Here is a 19,826-nt window from a genome sequence, read left to right as displayed (position 1 = left end):
ATAGAAAATACAGACTAAGATATACAGACTAAGCCTCAGTACCAATTAATTTGGAAAAGGAATCAAAGCAATTACCCCATTTTTAATAAAGCTTAAAAATTGCTAATAACATTCATAAAACTCAAATCAGTCCAATCAGGTTTCACTGCAGAGAATATGGTCTGTATACTGGAAAACATCTTTACAACTACAACTACATCAGCCTGCATCTTTACTTCATACCTATTGCCAGTCTCAGAGGAAACAAATCTCAATGCCCTCTCATCTTCCTGCTGTCTCAGGACTGCTGGAAGCAGTTGTAATTCTGAGGTTGAATTTCCAGATACACCCACAAACTCACCCCTGAGCAAACTCCCAGCAGTGCCCACACGCACATCCTGAATGCATCTCCCTTCCTACTTCATCCCAGGGATGTAGGATTTTTCAGTTTACTGTCTAACTCCCTATCTAGACCCTACTTAGCCAACTGTATGTTCCTACTTTGAAGCCCTTACGAGCCATTTCCTCCCATCTCTTTCCAATTCTATTTCTGATATTAACTGTTTCCAAAGTACACTGACATTTTTTCAGTATTGAAATGCTAGGAGCTATATGTAATATTGGAGATACAGCAGGACCAACTGTGATCCTACAGCTATAGGATCTTCCCAATAACCAGTCTGAAGAGGCACCAAAATTATTAGTATCTAACAGTTTAGTTGGCCTTACAGCAAGTACACTTTTATACTCTCTCTTCTATAAATGCATAAAAAGTCTTAGTCACTTGTTACAACTACACTTCAGTGGGAGTCTTCTGATCTTTTTTTCTGCAGAATAAAGAAGTATAGTACTTCAATTTTAACTAAAGCAGCTTTCTGAGGGAAATGGGCACAGTAACTTATTTCATTCTCCACAGAGTCAATTATATAGCTGCAATTTACCTAGCACCACTACCAGGCAATCCTACCTTTGTGCTCTCACTCTGCTCTAGCACTAGGCTTTGAAATCTCAGGAGCTCCAGTCAAAAACTTAATCTAATTTTTTTTTCTGTAGATATTTTTTCTCTCGACTTTAAAAAGAAATGTTACACAAAGACGAGTACACAGCTTACAAAACAGCTCAAAGCTGCCATCTCTAGGTGCTATGTTCTGCTGCTCTTCACACCAAGAGAGTTTTATAGGGTTTTTTAAAGGAAAAATATCAAAAATTTATCCTGACAAGCTAAGACCTTATTTCAAAAGGGTGTAGCTTTTCACTTGAAATTTCTTCAGCTTGCTTGATTGGCTCCTTTTGGCCCACGGAATTTCTGACATTTGGCACAATCACTGGTACAAGCAACATATTTAGTATTTCACATGAGTGGTGCTGTGCTCATTATTAGCACATTCCAATTAGAAATTAACAAGCGCCTTTGACAACAGCAAACACCTTATTTGTTACACAGTTGCCTGTATGTCAGGCGATGAGATAAATTGAAATTACCTTTATCCTGGCCCAAACCAGGACACTGTAGCTTCCATTAATAGTAACAAGACTTGCATTCCCTCACTGAGATTCAAAAAGATCTCTGAATTAACACAGGTTTATTCAATATTTGCTGGCAAAAGTATTTCCAAAATGGTTACTATTTGGTCCGGAACATCTCAAGAAAATATTAGCACTGTCAAATAAAAAGGTTAAATTATATTTTAAGCCTTTATTCTGAACTGCTAAATGATACATTCCTTGACTGTTTCCCAACTAAAAGGTCCACATTCTACAGGAACAGCAATAACCAAAGATTTCAGTCAGAAATATCTGACCTTTCAAAGAACAGGTAATACATTAGTAATGTATCATGGAACTGATGGAAAGAAAAGCAATTTCTTGAGTTGATGTTGGGGCATGAACAAAATCTGGTTCATATTACAGCTGAGAAGCATCTCTACAGTGCTAACCATGTCATATACAGATGCAGCATCTCTGGAAGAGGAATAGCCAGGAAAAATAATGACAAAAAGGATAAACTTTTTAATGTTAATATCAAGACATTTTAAAGGTATCTGCTCAGATCACACGAATAGTTACTATTAAAATTAATCAACTTCAAATTTCCCATTGCAAAAAACAAAATAAATAAAGCTTAACTTAACATGAGGATTAATGGAACTGGTAGAAGAAAAAGTATACTTAAAAAAAATAAATTCAAAAGCTCCAGCAAATAAAAATATAGAAACATAATATGGCAAGTCATAAAACAGTTTAATAAGCTGACTGCAAAAACATATGTAAAGTATTAATATATCAATATACACATGCTTTAGAAATTCAGCCAGAATTCATTTGTGGTGCCAACACAGAGTCTGAAAGAGTATTCTGAGCAGACAAAGCCATACTTATAAAATAAGTTCCCCCATGCGAATTTTTCATAGTAGACTTCACAGATATTTTCATAGCAGACATTAAAAACATAAGGTTATAGTAAAAAAAAAAAAAAAAAAAAGTCACCATGATCAGTTCTGAAGGAATTTAAGAACAAAACACAGAAGAGCTGACCCATGTCTGTAGAGTGTAACTCTCCTTAAAAACCTCTCAGTACCAAAAGCAACAGGCAAAGAGCCCACAACTCTGTAAATACACAGGTAAGACAGACAGACTGAGAAAAAGTCTCTTGAAAAACAACAACTTTTGAAAAGGGAAGTTATACCTTGCAAATCATTGGATTTTCTTGAAGGGATCAAAGATTTATTTGATACAGTTATCTGGAATTTCCACAAGATGTGTGATAATGTTCCTCACGCATTAAAGAAACTAAGCTGCTTTGGGACAAGCAAGGCAGGTAACATAAGGGTAAATAATTTGATAAAGAAAAGTTTGGTAAAAAATGCTCACTTCTTAAATGAATTGAGGTCATTAGTTGTGTCCAACAGAGATCTACGATCAGAATTTGTTTTGTCAACATACTCAAAACCAGTGTAGCACAGGGCTGAATAGAAAAATGACAGTGTTTGTTTTACAGTACTACATTACTCAAAATAGCTGAGATGCTGTTTGAAAGAATTTTAGAATAATCTCATAATAACGAATGTGCAATACAAGGACAAATAAAAGGGTAAAAAAAGCTCACACAGGCAAACTTGAAAGGTGTATACAAATAAAAACCAACATTAAGTCTGGATATACAGAGATGGGTTTTGAATTGAATGGAATGAGATCACAGAATCATAGAATGGTTTCAGGTTGGAAGTCACCTTAAGGGTTCCAACCCCTTTGCCATGGGCAGGAACATCTCCCACTAGACCAGGCTGCTCAAAGTCCTGCCCAACCTCACTTCCAGGATGGGGGCATGGACCTGGACCTGTGCTACAGGTCCAGGTCAAGAGAGGTTCTCCTCCCCCTCTATTCTGCATTGGTGAGGCCGCACCTGGAGTATTGTGTCCAGTTCTGGGCCCCTCAGTTCAAGAAGGACAGGGAAGTGCTTGAAAGAGTCCAGCGCAGAGCTACTGAGATGATTAAGGGAGTGGAACATCTCCCTTATGAGGAAAGGCTGAGGGAGCTGGGGCTCTTTAGTTTGGAGAAAAGGAGACTGAGGGGTGACCTCATCAATGTTTTCAAATATGTAAGGGGTGAGTGTCAGGGAGATGGAGTTAGGCTTTTCTCAGTGGTGACCAGTGATAGGACAAGGGGTAATGGGTGAAAATTGGAGCATAGAAGGTTCAAGTTGAATATCAGAAAAAAATTTTTTTACTGTAAGGGTGACAGAGCCCTGGAACAGGCTGCCCAGGGGGGTTGTGGAGTCTCCTTCACTGGAGACATTCAAAACCCGCCTGGACACGTTCCTAGGGGATGTACTCTAGGGGGCCCTGCTCTGGCAGGGGGGGTTGGACTAGATGATCTTTCGAGGTCCCTTCCAACCCCTAGGATTCTATGATTCTACAGGTAGTGTGTCTCCTGCATGGACCCCTTGGGCATACATCGTGGCCTCCTCACTAGCCCTGTCTCTGGCCCTGGTGTCTTCTGTCCTATGGTTGGAGGCCCTGGACCTGGGACATTGCTTTCCATGTCTGGGGCTCTCCAAGGACCCTGCTACCAGCACCCAGTTTTGCCTGCTGGGCTCATCCCCTGGTCAGTGAGGGCACTGCCCATGCTGCAGTCACCCTTGGCTCCCACCTTGCCTTCCCTTACACAATTCCAAATACATTAGCCCCTCTTTTTTTTTGGTGGGTTTATCTCTGAGGGTTTATGGTCATCTTATAAGTGACTTACCATTACCAGATGGTTTTGGGGAAAAGGTTGTGCAACAGATTTAAGTACTGAGGATGCTAACACCAAAGGCTTAGGGAACAGAAAATAAATTTTTTAATTAAATTGTCCTGAAATAAATCTATGCTAAAGACAAACTATTTTGAGACTGCCAACAGCACAAAGAAAAAATAAATAAATAGGATGCTGAAGAATCCAAACCTGATATAAAGCAAGAGTGTGTCCATATCTCTGGAGTGGCCCTTTGGATACAGGTACTACATTCCATATACTGCTCTCCAAATTGTAGCTGGAAGAAAAATAGAAAAGTAAATATTTTCTACCTGCAGAGAAATGAGGTCCTTTATCTGTTTAAATTAACTTCTCATTGGCAAAGTGTGTACACTTGATGAGTTGCAGCTGTTTATCTGAGGTGGTAATTTGTTAGCAACAGTAGCATCATCACTTGTGTTACAGCAGCTTACTAACAAGTGGCAGAACACTAAATGATCACCACTGAAAACAGAAGCAGCTTTCAGAGACCCCTCAACAACCCCAGGAAATGGGATTGTAATGAAAATCATCAGATTTACAAGGAATTTATGAAAACAGATTGTTAAGCCCAACGTTGTAAAGTCACACTAAGAAAACCAACCCACTAAAGTGATTACACCACAACTTTCTGCAATACTTTGAAAACTTACTGTTGAGCACCCTCTCATTTCTATGGTTAGTTTTAATTTCCATTAATTAATTCCATTAATTCCTGGATTAGAACACATCATGATGGAATAGAGATAAAAAAATAAGGTAACAGAGATAGAAAAAAGAACCACCAGAGATGATACTTGGTTTGGATGATTGCAAAGGTGTGGAAAAACACAAGAGGTAGCCAAAAATAGATAAAGACATGCTGATTAACATATCCTAATACTTTCATTTACCACATTTAGGGCCTGTACATAGATACAAGTCACCTTACAAACTGTCATAAATATGAAGAAGTGAAATAGGGATGACTTAGCTAACCTTACTGGCAGGACACCAACAGGCTATGTGCATTCATTAAACACAAGTCTCCTATAATTATAAACTTTAAACTCCTATAATTATAACTTTAATGATGCAAATAACATTCTAGATGTACTACATGAAAAATATCAGCACACAGATTTCTTTCACTGCACTGACACTGGGAACATTTCTGTGTTGTGCAGCAAAGCACAGCGATGCTTTTCACAAAGCTAAAGAAATTACAAATTAGTATCACATATAGATGGATGTGACCCACACTTTAACTTTTTTTTTTTAATCCTAAAAAAATTACCACCAGAAAAAAACACCATTAACAAAAAGATTTTTAAAACATAGAAGACTTGCAGTTAAACTGCAGGATACCTCCCCGGCAAGGCCTATTTTCCCTAAGCCACACCAGAAAGGATACAACAAAGGAGAAATCACTTACTTTAACACCATTTGGAATGAACTGTAGTTAAAAGTGTATCCACCAATGACCCACATGAATTTCCCATGCAGGACTGCCTTGTGGGAAGCTCGGCCCACAGAAGGGCTGAAGGGTTTTACATTGGGTAGAATCCAGTAAGACTCCGTGGAAGGGACGTTCAAAGAACAATCTGGACCTGTTTTGTAAACAAATTTGTACATTTGTACAATCTGTTAGACAGGGATGATAAAGCCAATAAAGCAGAAAGAGGGGAGGCTTAATTACAGATGTCAGAATTGCTCATTCTGATAAAATACTGTATACACTTTTATGTTTAACAGCTGCTTGGAGAAAACCCACAACAAGGGACATCCATCAAATTGAAAGCCTGAGATTAGCTCAAGTAATAATGATACATCCCTGAATTCTTCTCAGAAAAAAATTGCATGAATTGCAAATCAAAAGAAAGGCATAATGCATCATATTTTAGGTGCTGGATAGGTCTAAAATGTGTAGCACAGCGTACACCACATGCTACCACTGGAGAAAAACTGTACTACATCTGAATAAGACAGAGTAAGCTTATATCAAAGCAAACAACATTACAGTAAATTAAGTTACAATATAGATTATACCATAATTAAATATCAGGAGTCAAAAATTGCCCTTAGTCAATATTATTCTCCATTGCCTCTCCAAAGTAAAATACACTGTAAAGCGCTTATAGGAAGAATTATCTGAATATTTACATTATATAAAATTTTATCAATCATTTTACAAAGCTACTAAAGCCCAAAACTCTATATTATTTTTGGAACGTATTTTATACAATTATCCTGATCAGGAACTAAAAGGAAAATGCATAATTTTTAATTTGTATTATTAGAAACACAAATTACAGAAATATTAATTTTTCATTTGTCCTTTAGTAATCAAAATGCAAACTCTTCATAATTAGCCTGTGCTCCACATATTGGACAAACTTTAAAATTTTGTTCTTTAAAACCCGAATATATTCAGAACCTGGCTAAATTTAAAAAAATAAATTAAAAAAATATAAAAAATACAGAGACAGCACATCCGCTATTTACTTCTTATCAGTCACTGCACATCATTACTAATTAGAATTATTTCTAGGTGGGGAACAATGAATTTTTAGGACACCAGTATGTTCACCTTAAGCATTATCAATCATAGAACTGAAATATGTCATCAGTGATAGCACACAGATACTATATGACAGGTTAATTATTTCTCCAATCCGATACTTGATGCTGGTACTATGAGCAATGTTATGTCCCTCTCAGCCTGTCTGAAGTCATTTTGGGCATAATCTTCTTTGGAAACTCATTGATAACACACAAACACACACAAAAAGCCCCAAACACTCAATCCCCACACACACTGAATCCCAATCTCACATATGACATCAACTTCTTTTTAAAAGAGGTTCCAGGGGCAGATCTGGAAAACCACTGGTCTGTTGCACTTATGTTTCTACCAGAAATAGGCAGAAATAAAAAAAAAAAATAAAAATACACAGAATTAGCCAATAGTTAATTGCCATCTACTCATTAAAATCAGTAAAGCTTTTGTAAAGAGAAGGGTTGTCATCCAAACAGCTTTGGAGCTAGCAAGATGGGGTGAAGCCACTGACAGAGATTTTTCACAAGACTTTAAAAAAAATCCTCACCAAATACTTGTAAGAAAAATATTTAAGCAAGAAAATGAAGGCCTATGTGTGGTTAAATTATTGACTGTCAGCTACAGTAAGAACAGCAGACAGGGTTAAGTGGCCACTTCTTAAAGGGAGGGAGGTCACCCACAGAGTCCCCTTAGGATTCCTCCTACAACTGGAAGCGAACGATGTCAACAAAGTAAGTGACACAGAGAGGGTAGATATGAAGAGTCTAAAACCTCTCTGAGTGTAAGAATCAAGATTTATCATAATGGAGCTTGGAGAAGCCACGTTCAAAACAAGAAGTAGCTCCTCATGCAACAAGTGTCAGAACTTCCTGGCAAGGATACTCTCCTGATAAAAGATGCTCTGAACGAAAAAGTTTACACTGATTCAAGGAGTAACTGGACCAGCATTTAGAAGAGAGAGCTGTTGAAATTTGCTAAATAAACTAAATGTGGAATTTATATCAAGTTCATAATTGGATTTATTATGGAATCTATTAATATTATATGAGATTTATTATCACTATGGGATTTATTATAAATATAATATAATAAAATATTAAAATAAATTAAATGCATGCGTAAAATTATAAATATATAGCATATAAAAATAAACGTATGAATATATAGATTACTGTAAAATGTTATACATAAATAATAGGCTACTATTATTATTATTAGGGAAAAATACATTTTTCTAATGTGTATTATCATTTTTGGGCAACTTGTTACAGCTACTTGTTATACATAATGAGCAGGCAAATAATCTGTATCTCAGCAGTTGTCACCTCTTCCTAGTACTCTATAGAAGACTGGTGTCCATGTGTATCCCAATTACCTTCCACTTGTTAAATGATGGATACACTCAATTCCCATTGTTCATTATACCTTCTACCCAGAAAAGATTAATAGTATTTGAATGAGCTCTAATGAGAGTATGAACAATTCAGTATATTATTTCTTAAGCATTAATAACAGATATTGTAACAGAATTGTACACTCAGCAAGATTCTGACTTATTAAATCACCTGAGGAAATAATTAATTTGAATATAAAATTGATTGAAAGTAAACAATTTCTTAAGTATTCTTTGATCAGGGAAGAGCTTAGAATTATGAAAACGGTGCTTGCAGTCAGAAAAAAAAAAAAAAAAAAAAACAAAAACAAAACAAAAACGACACAGGTGTTTTATTAGAGCAAACATTCCTGCACCAAAATTCATGGTCAGCAGTGTCCCCTAGTGGCAAATAAAGAATAAAACACCAAAAAAAAAAAAAAAGGTAAAATTTTTCTTTTAATTTCTGTAAGTGGAAGCACAAGAACTCATACAGCAAATCCAAAATACTACTCTTTTCTATGCTATATTAAGATTACATTAACTTCACTGAAATGAGCACAAGCAAAAACTTCATGTAAAATTTCAGAATGCTGTTAAGCAGAGCAGTGATTGGGAGGGATGCAGATTATTTTCTTACAACCTCAGGGCTTTGCTGCTGCTCTACACAGGATGCCAGGAAAGGTAAAATACAGAGGAGAAACACTGTGTGCCCAGGTCTTGTTCTGTCATGCAGGAAGGACACATCCTAAGGAGAGACACCTAAACTCAGGAGCTTGGAAGCAGCAACTCCTCCATGGGTTGAGTTAAAGAACACATTGATAACCTGAGTGTGACATCCACAGGTGCCTAGAAGTGACATCAGATGACACTGCCAGCAGAAGGGGCAGCCCCTGCCACCCCTCACTGCTCACCCTCCAGGTCACATTGCTGCTGGCACCAGCTGTCACAGGGCTGCACAATGACCCAGGAGAGGGAAAGCATCCAGGTTAAAACTTCCTTTTATTTTTACCCAGGTTGGCTCTGAACCTGGATGCCTTGCCACAAATGTGTGGCTGTGCCAACAGCACTGAGAGTGCTTGGCCACTCCTGCCTCTGGAGTAAAAGTGCAAAACACTCTGAAGTTACCACTGCATGTATCAAGCAGAAGAAAAAATGGAATATACAGTCAAAAAAACCAAAGCAACAGAGTAATGACTTTTACTGAAACATTATTCAAAGAGCAGATCCTTATCTGTTGCCTGACATAAAGGCAAGGCAAATGTAGGACTTAAAAACATAATTTATAGGTTTTCCTACTTAAATATGTATGCCACAAAGCATCACCATTATTTCAGCATAAATACATATTCTCTTCAGGGACACCATATTCACTAAATATATGCCTCTTGTGCAACAGAGAGCACTGCAGAAAAAGATGATGAAAAATGTTTTATTACTTTCTATGCAAATATTATTTTTCTCCATTTATTTAAAAGTGGATTGCTTTCTTATCTTCCTAATATGTGACTCAATCCACTGGGGGGCAGGACACTTTCAAACCAGTAAGTAATGTTATGCACCTGAATTGGAAGCCAATTACATTACTCTCAAGGTAGGAAAAAATTCTATAGGTATAAAAAAGTGATTTATGCACACAAGGAATCTAATTTTTGTTTATTGAGGAGTTTCATGAAGTTCTGAAGTAACAATCTCTTCTAGTAGTTCAAGTAATAAGATCAATTTCCACCTAATAAGAAAACATCATCTACTGTCTTCAGCTCTACTCTTTTTCCTTTGGGATCAGAGGAGGAAAAAAAAAATAAAGAAGCAACAGCACTGATGTGTTGAATATAAATGTAATCGTCCTGTTTTCCATACACTCTAATCAAAGCATTAAAATCAAAAAACCAAAGTATTTTTTCTTGTTTATCCTGTATTTTGTTTGATATCTGATCATTTGAGAATTATTCCTTTAAGATAATTTTTGAACCACCATAAATACAAACCAAATATTACTGTTCTCAAGTACCCAGTAAGATCTTTATATGATAATGAATTTGAGATTATGAAAAACGTTTTTGAGAGAGTATTTCTGACTATACTTTCAACATAAATTTTAATGGAAGTTTTACCAAGCAGTAAATCATCTTTCTCATAGGAAATTGAGGAGGTAACAGCTATGTAAAAATACTAAGTGGCTATCTTATTATTAAGCAACAAGGGTTTGCATTTTACCCTCTAAAAGAAACAAGAAACTTCTGGATTAGCAGTTCCTGACAGTACCCCCTGGATACCATGTTTGAATATCCCTGCTGTAGAATCTCTGCTAATGACTTTCAGAAAACTTTACTACTCTAGCAGAGAAAATCCTCCCTCCAGTTTTCAAACTAGTTGTAGTGATAACCAGTTTACCCCAGTTTTTCTTCCACCAGTGGTGATCTCCCTGGACATACAGAGCTGGTCTGACTCTATATACCCCACACATGAAGAGCAACACTACACCCTCCCAGCCTCCATCCTACTGCTTTAAACAAACCACCCTCTGCCAGCATCTTCCACAGCCCTGATGATCCTGATGCTTCTCCCTCTGAGCAATTTGTATTCAGGAAGCTGTAGTAACAATATGAGACGCAGCACTAAAGTTTTTGTATATTTAACTGCAGATTCTGTGACTGACACTTGACACTGTGCAGCCCACATGCATCACACAAGTATCACACAACAACACGATGTCCCAGTATAGGTTGGGGGCTGAGCTGCTGGAGAGCAGTGTAGGTGAAAGAGACCTGGGGGTCCTGGTAGACAAGAAGATGACCATGAGCCAGCAATGTGCCCTTGTGGCCAAGAAGGCCAATGGCATCCTGGGGTGCATTAGAAAGGGGGTGGTTAGTAGGTCAAGAGAGGTTCTCCTCCCCCTCTATTCTGCATTGGTGAGGCCACACCTGGAGTATTGTGTCCAGTTCTGGGCCCCTCAGCTCAAGAAGGACAGGGAAGTGCTTGAAAGAGTCCAGCGCACAGCTACTAAGATGATTAAGGGAGTGGAACATCTCCCTTATGAGGAAAGGCTGAGGGAGCTGGGTCTCTTTAGTTTGGAGAAAAGGAGACTGAGGGGTGACCTCATCAATGTTTTCAAATATGTAAGGGGTGAGTGTCAGGGAGATGGAGTTAGGCTTTTCTCAGTGGTGACCAGTGATAGGACAAGGGGTAATGGGTGTAAATTGGAGCATAGGAGGTTCAAGTTGAATATCAGAAAAAATTTTTTTACTGTAAGGGTGACAGAGCCCTGGAACAGGCTGCCCAGGGGGGTTGTGGAGTCTCCTTCACTGGAGACATTCAAAACCTGCCTGGACACGTTCCTAGGGGATGTACTCTAGGGGGCCCTGCTCTGGCAGGGGGGGTTGGACTAGATGATCTTTCGAGGTCCCTTCCAACCCCTAGGATTCTATGATTCTATGATCACACCTGTGCAGAAGCTCCCAGTGAGGACTCCCACAAAGTGTTAAAGTCACCACTAACTCCTTGACCTTCCCATCACAGGATTGCTTCCTACTGCACAGCAGTTTTGTGCCATGACTTGAGTTCTCACTGGTATTTACCCCTTCCCTGAAGTGCTCCTCCCCAAACTGGGCACCATCACCCAACCTTATCTCCCAAATGCCTGTCTCAGAAAAAGGGCCACTTGCTCTACACAAAATTCCTCAAGTGAAAATTATTACCTACAATGAACTGCAAGTCTTTTAACAATCTCTAATACAGCCTTTTGTTTGACAATAGAACCTACAGACTTAGTTCCTAGATCGTTTTACATCGTCATATTAAGACAATTTTCTAAATTAAGTCTTTTATAGCTTTTAAAAATGAAACTATCCTCCTTTATTTACCACACAGTGTATCCTTATTATCTTACTTGAAACTGTTACCAGGAAAAATTATATGTAATAATCAAGATTTTTATTAAAATGTTCAACATCAGACAAAAACTGATCACTGAAGAATGCTCCAATTAACCATTCAGCTACTACATACATTACAAGTAGCTACATTTTAATTCCTTCTGTAAAGCAGTTTTTAACCTATTTAATATGTGGCAGGCTAGTTACTCTTTTATATGGTACTAAATCAAGCTCCTTGAAGAAATCAATGACCATCTCTACCAATAATCTCTATCAATACCCAAAATATTACTTTCAAAAAACCACAACACATTCATAGTAGTTAGCAGTATTTTTAGTACATCCAAAGATGGTTTATTTAACCCTTTTAAAAATGTGGAATTGTTACAACCTAACCCCATTTCACAAGTTAAATGTTTTTCAAAAATTCCTATGTTTGCTTACAGCCTAAGACAACCCAAGACATATTCCTGGTATCAAAAAGAATTTGTTGGCTGCAAACACATATTTGGCAAAAGGTGTCAACTTTCTGTGAACTATGAATATTTTCCAATTTCCTAAACAGGTCAAATAGAGCCACCACTTTTGTATTTAGCCAAGTCTCCACTTCATTTTTGTCAGTACCTAGTAAACAAAAAAAGAAATTTGGTATTTTTGAGACATCTTTCCTCCTCACTGAGTTAAATGTACAGGCATTGACTGTTTCAGCAGTCATATGGTGCAGCACTCATAAAAGGAATAACTCTTAAGGAAAAAATTCAACCTCCTTTAAATGTTCCCTAGATATGTTAAATTGAATTGATTTCCAGTAAATACAGAATTTTCTTCCTTCATGTTCTTTTGACACCATCTCAGAAACATTTAACATTTTATGAACCATTATTAACATTATTGAAAATTCACATTTTTAGAAAAAATACATTTAACAAGTACATTTTTGTTAAAAATAAAAATATTATTTTAAATTATCTGTTTTCTAAATCTGGAAGTTTTTAATCTCATGGCATTAGTATATATTTGCATGAGTAGCTCCTAACTACAAAAATGTGCAAGACCCTTCTTCCAAAAAATATATCTAATAAAGAAGGGACCCTTCTCTTACTCAAATCAATGATTCAATTCAAAAGAAGATAAGTGCTCTCTTTTCTGAGAATTCTCGTTTTAAAAGTGAGATTTTCTTCAGTTGCTCCTTTCACACCATCCACAAGATGTCACTGTTGTAAAAAAAAAACAAACCCACACGTTGCAAAATTAAATACCTTTGTGCTCCTATTTTATTTTTCATATATCTCCATCAATGCAGTCTGTTGAGTATTTTTTTTCATACAGGGACAAAATATACTCAAAACAACATAAAATTTGGGAAAAATAATTTATAAAATTATCTTCAAAAACATGGACATGAAGAGCCTACTTTAGCTGCTTGGTTTGAATAACCAAACACAAGAAAAACTTGGCAGACAGCCAGAGCAGTAGGATAAGTAGAAACATTCATGATAATAGTATTGCAAATTACCTACACAGAAGAAACATTTTGTTTAGAAACTACAGACTATATAGATTAATATGAGTAAATAAATAATTAGAACAGAGCAGCAAGCAGTCTCCCAAAGAGCTTAAGGAAAGAGTGGTATTGTTTTGTATTTAATAATGAAAAAAAAAAAATGTATCCAAGCCAGTTCACCTGACACAGAATAAAAGGAAAAGTTAATTAACTGAAATCTAGGTTGGGTGAAAACCCAAGCAATTCTCTGTATAATCTTACTCACTGTAGGAAAGACAAAAAAGACAGCATGCATAGAAATACTCGATGAAAACAAGGTCGTAATAGTTAGAATTTGAATTTTAATTCATGCCTCTAATGAGGATTATAGCACTGTAAAGGAAAATTTAGCCTAGGAAGTGTTTCCAAAGATTTGTGACCTTTCCCCATTTTGTACACAGTGATCTGAAACTGCATGGAGTCAATGCACAAAGGGGTGATGTCCTTTCTTTCTGCAAGTTCTATTCACAACCTCCTTACAGAGACAAAGCTTTCAGGATCTTATTTTTTGTGCACAACCATGGAAGGTTCTACAGGACTCAGTAAAAATTCTGCAGTGTTTCCATTCAGTGACCACATTCCTAACTCACTTCCTTTCTGTAGGTTCACTGACTGCCTCTTAATGAACAACTTCATTAATTATTAAGAAGACAAATGCATTAAATCTCATGGTGTCTTTAGTCTAATAGGTGTGACAGCTAATAGAAGTAAAAAAGTAATTTCCTTTGACATGTAAAAAGAAACAGCAATAAAACAAAAGTAGAGGAAGTAATAGGAAGAGTGTATTTCATTAAGTAATCTGGAGGTAGTTTAGGATTTCTTCTAAGAGGAGAATGGCAATTTTAATACATAGTAATTTAAGTCAATTGACTCTTCTAATGAGAATGGGAAAAGAAAAAAATGCACAAACATCTAGCATAATTACAGTAAGTCAATTAAACATTTAGGATCTCAAATAATTGATCTTCATAAAGCTACTGGGAGTAACTGCAGCACATACTTAGAGTACATCCATTACTCTATAGTATGTGTCCACATAGACATCCTTGCACCATCGTAACAAAACAGTTTAATTTCCTTTTTCATTGAGAGGCTACACCAGTAATACACAGTTAAAAAAAAACCAAACAGTGAATACATAACTTTTTTGCTAAAGCACTAAAAATATGATGTGATGATGTGACACAAATAAGGAGGGGAACAAGGTAAAATCTTAAAGAAATAATTAGAACAGGAATTTAAGCTATGGAGAAGTCTTAGTCTTCAGAAGTCCTTGCAACTCTTGAGTCAATACTGCAATTATTTATTTATTTTAATTATTTTAATTATTTTATTTTATTTAAGTATTTATTTTAAAAATTCCCACCACAAGAAAGTTTAGGACAGACATTTCTTCAGGCAGAAAATAACTGAAGCTGTGAGCTTTTCATGGCATTTGAGTGCACACACCTAGGTCCATGTGAACATTTACTCCAGTAATAGTTTTTTCATTAAAGCTGATTTTTGAAAGGTGCTGATATGCATACTAAGTAGATACAATAAAAGCATCTATTTTTTAAAGCTGAACTTGATTCCAAATAACAAAACCTTACCTTGCCAGCTATCATTGCAGACACACAGCTTCTCTCCTGTCAAATCACAGTACCCATGATCTGGACTGCCACAGTTGGCTTTACAGTAGGGAATATCACAGGCTTCTCCTTTCCAGTACTTGTCACATTCACAGTACACTCGGCTTGGTACAGACACACTGGTTGTACACTTTCCATGTTCTGAGCAGTTATTAGGACAAGAATTAATTCTGGAAAAAAAAAATACAAAAAATAAGGGGAATGACAAGCCAAGAGATGATGACAGTGTTTTTATCTGCCAGTATTCCAACAGTATTTTAGATAAAGCCCTTTTTTTTTGTTTGTTTCTTGAAGAAAAAAACCCATGTACTGACAAAACATCAATTTAACAATTATTTTACAGGCAAATGAGCTGAAAAGATGTTGTTCCAAGCTTACATACGAAGTCAGCATTGCAGTCTGATCAAAACCATCTTGAAGTTCAAGAAGTACTGACATTAAGCAGAGGAATAGGCCTTGCTTGTACCAGAGCACCATTTTTTACATGTTCCAGGACAAGCAAACTTTACTTAGTCCCTTCCAACCCTTATAATCTCTAGGGTCATCCACACTGAAAACAACAGTGAGCAGTAACCCTTAAGCATCCCACCACAGGCACACAGTTAAAGGGTTTTCCCAAGGGGCTTTGGTCCATTGTATAAAACAATGTTTAACATCCAAGATTAATAAAATTGGAAAAACTAAATGAGGGAAATTGTGGCTAAAACTGGTTAACAAGATGGTTAACATCCTGAAATAACAAAGAAAGCAGCACTTCATGTTTGAATCCTTCATAATAATCCACCTTAACTCTGCCTCCTTAACTCTGCAGTCACAGATGCAAAAAGAGGAAAGATCATCCTGGAAAAAGTCTGTAACTGTCTTAGGATTTAGCATTTCAGTGATACACCCAACTAAACACTGAGATCACAGGGATCTGGACTCTGCAAAATTACACAAGTTGGCTCTGGAAGTGCAGGCAGCTCCTTGGATCTGGGGAGGTAATGGAGGACATTGAAGTATGTGGGTCTATGATTCAAAAAATAGAAAGTGGATCTCAGATAGTACATGCCAGATGAAGTCCAAAAAGGATTTGAAATAGTTTTTGGTGACTCACAGCAAAGAGCTGGGCTGAAAGTCAGAATAATGTTACTACGAACATTGAGTTGATGGCAACTCAGACTGCTTCTTGTGGATGTGAGAGCTGGATACTGCTCACAGCCTTCCTCACTCTCACCAAAGAAAGAACAAGCTGAAAAAGTTAGTGAGGAATTTGCTAAAGGTTGTGTAGCTGTGGTAGGACTGTCAGGAGACATGTTTTCCCTTTCTAAAGCCTCACATCTCAGAGGACTGACTGAATTATGCCACTGAAAAAGCAAATTTCATGACTGAACTGCAAATGCCCTCCAGGTTGGTAACACACGTGGCTTCACCACAGAACCTCTCCCCCAAGCTTCCCAGGGAGAGTGATCTGCAGGAAGGTTATTAGAGGAGTATTTTCAGCAACTGAGATAACAGTTTAAAGGTAGACACATCTGCACTCCAATAGGACCATCAAAGATTCAAACAGAATGAGGAAAAACTGGACTGGCAGACTTGGAAGCAGGCTGCCTGACTCCAAGGAACACAGAATTTACTCAGAGAGTGCTGGAGTAACATTTTAGTCCCAAATGCTGTGCTCCTGCTGACCTCCCCAAAATAAAGGAACTAAGTTATCTTTAATAAAGATGAAGTCCAATATGAAGTCAAAGATTGCTTTGGGGTTACCAAAGGAAGGAAGAAAGGGGGTAAAAGACATAAGTACAACAGATGAATGACAGAAAAATAGTTCATGCAGCCATAAAAAGCAATCATAGGTACTCCTTTTAGCAGAAAAAGTTACTGTTGGCTCATTAATGAAAAAAAATTAAAAGTTGGAACAGAAGAAACAGAAGAACAGAGTACAAAGTTTGTGTTATATGTTTGCAATGGAATTAAAAACTGGCTGTTTTTTTCCATTTATATCTTAAAAAAAAAAAAAAAAAAAAAAAAAAAAAAAGTACAGATATGTAGCAAGCACCACATTACAAAATTATAAAAGAATGCAGAGCATACACTCATTTCTTATGAATGCCATGTCATATTGCCATTCACTCCCAAGGAAAACAAAAAAGTGCAATAAAAGCCTGGGGGATAACTGAAAAAAATTATCTAATTACAGCAGAGAAGTCTGCCAGGTGATTGCATTTTACTGATGTCAACTGACAAAAATTAAACATACCCAGCCTTCTTGACTGCCATTTCTGATAGCTATTTATTGCCTGACAAAAGGCAAGTAAACTGTTGCAAATTACAGAAACAATATTTCCATAGACAATTTAACAAAAAACTGTCAAAAGTAAAGCTATGGCCAGAGACACAAACAAGAATGTAAAGAATATGAAAAAAAAAAAATTACATGTACTTCCACACCTGGAGTTCAGTGATGGCTACCACATCCCAAAAAATTAGTATTTCAGGATCTGGAGGAATTGGAAGAAAAGAGTAAGAATATGTTCAATCGTGGGAAGGCTACCACATGAAGAAACACATCCAGCAGGACCAAGCAGTCATCTCTTAAACTACAGCATCTTAAACTAAAGCATAATGAAACACCATGTGATAAGTCACAAGCAGGTCCCAAACGAGAGAGATGTGGGTGCATGTAGGAAGGAAAAGGCTCCATCTTTAAAGATGCTGACACAGAAAAGCAGGCTGGAGGAAAGCAGACATAGTTATACCAGACCAGAGTTTGCCATCAGAGAGAGTAAGGCAAGATACTAGAAAAGAACTGTGGAGGCAGAATGCAGACTGAGGTGGACAACAGGAGGGGAAAGTACTCAAAAAGTAGAGAAGAAATTGAGTAAAACCTTTGTGGATGGCACCAAAAAAAAAAAAAAAAAAAAAATCAAGGACTTTGGTGAAGGTGTGAAAAGCCATAAAAGTACATTCAATGAGGAAAAAAAAAAAAAGAAAAAAAAAAGCAACAGATGATCCTAGTTGAAGAGTAGGAAATTGAGTTGACAGTAGATATAATCCATCTACTCCATATGACAACTACACATGTTGGATAAACAAATACTGGAAGGGATACATTCTAGTTCCATATGGCATAGGAAAAACATCCTCATGGAATGGCCAGGTGGCTTCAGTCAGTACAATATATTTTATCTCATTTTCTTTTTTTTTTTCAAACTACTACCTTAATGTCAACCCCTTACAATTGCAGGTCCCCACTTTTAGAAACGTACAACTAAGAATAAAATCAATAGATAAACACCTTCCCTGGGCTTGACATCCTCCTGAAAGCAATAATAGGCTAATTAAGAGAGTCATTACTTGTTAGAAAATACTTACGAGTAAAAAATGTTAAATCCAGTTAGGTTATAAGCAGCATCACTAAAAAAGTGTAGCAATGCATAGCCAGATGTAGTTACTACTTCAGGAACAGTTTCATTTCCACGTACTTCAGGGACTATTAGACCACTGGAAAAGAAAATTAGAACAATGTTTTTAATCAGAGTGAGGAAAAAACTAGAAAAAGGAAGGGCTAAAGTTAGCTAGTCTGGTTATTAATTATTTAAACAAGGTAACTCATAAATCTCATTTGAAAACTTATTTTTAAAAACAAGTAACAAACTGCATATAAAACTTGTCCGTGCCTCTGCAAGGTAAAGTGGGGCTTTTCCAGGAAAAGAAACCAAAAAAACTTCCTGCCTCGCACAGTAATGGTAAATTTTACATCAGATTCCTCTGAGGGTACATTCACTGTCAGTGAGATTAGGATCAAGAGATTAGGATCCTGTGGCTTCTCTCTAATATAGTCTGATTGCATAGAATATTGGTTCTGGAATGTTCCCTAAAATTTTAACACAAGGTTTGGAATAATCCAACTGAGATACTTTGTTTTAGTCCAGAAATTGAGAAAACAAATAATAAAATTCATACGACCTTATCTCTCCTGAACATGTAAGAAATGCTCTTTATTGATCTAGTTCTTTTCCTCAATGATTTATTGTCATTTGAAAGGCAAATAATTATTCTTTTTTCAGCTTTGGGTGTCATGCTCCTTGTTCCTCGTTGATTTTATTTCTAAACGTTTCTAAAAATACTGTGATTCTAGACAAGAAATATTTATTTGAAAAAAGAAATTGTGAAGCAATTCTTATAAACCAATCATATCAAGAAAGCAAATTCCATCATGTTAGATGATGGCAAACTTGAGCTTTCCTCCAGAACTTGGAAGAATTTGGTAATTTTGTCCACTATGATACAGTCACAATGATGCCCAGTTTAGCAGTCTAAGGAAATAAATTATAAAACTATGTTTAATGAAGACTTTGGATCAAATGCCTCAAGCAAGTACCCTCATTCCTACAGAAATGAAGAAGGCATTTATTTAGCTTACACCTAGTGCAGCACTGCCTGAGTCAGATTGCCATTCTTCCTCAAGGAGGATCAAATACTGACACCACTGCCCAGTGCCACATTTAATGCACATTAAAATTCACAAATCACTATAGGAAACCTCCTAGAAAACACATTTCTGATTGCCTGTCTGAGCATTGACACCCCATGCAGTGTCAGCATTAAGGACAAGCCACATAAGGGATTGATG

At 36.7% G+C, this 19,826-nt stretch overlaps 1 protein-coding gene across 4 annotated transcripts in view; it reads right to left on the bottom strand.

Annotated features, from left to right (window-relative positions):
- ATRNL1 (attractin like 1) overlaps nt 1-19,826 on the bottom strand; it is a 462,013-nt gene that overhangs the window by 401,700 nt on the left and 40,487 nt on the right. For all 4 annotated transcript variants that reach the window (XM_071749487.1, XM_071749488.1, XM_071749489.1 and 1 more), the window contains exons 4-7: nt 18,566-18,694; nt 15,173-15,381; nt 5,666-5,840; nt 4,423-4,510 (exon numbers count right to left, since the gene is read on the bottom strand). In XM_071749487.1, coding sequence (XP_071605588.1) covers nt 4,423-4,510; nt 5,666-5,840; nt 15,173-15,381; nt 18,566-18,694 — 601 coding nt within the window. The remainder of the gene's footprint in view (nt 1-4,422; nt 4,511-5,665; nt 5,841-15,172; nt 15,382-18,565; nt 18,695-19,826) is intronic.

The sequence above is a fragment of the Heliangelus exortis genome, chromosome 7, assembly GCF_036169615.1.
Source record: "Heliangelus exortis chromosome 7, bHelExo1.hap1, whole genome shotgun sequence".
Taxonomy (NCBI): Eukaryota; Metazoa; Chordata; class Aves; order Apodiformes; family Trochilidae; genus Heliangelus; species Heliangelus exortis.
The sequence above is the reverse complement of the archived record's forward strand: the minus strand, read 5'-3'. Positions and strand labels throughout refer to the sequence as shown.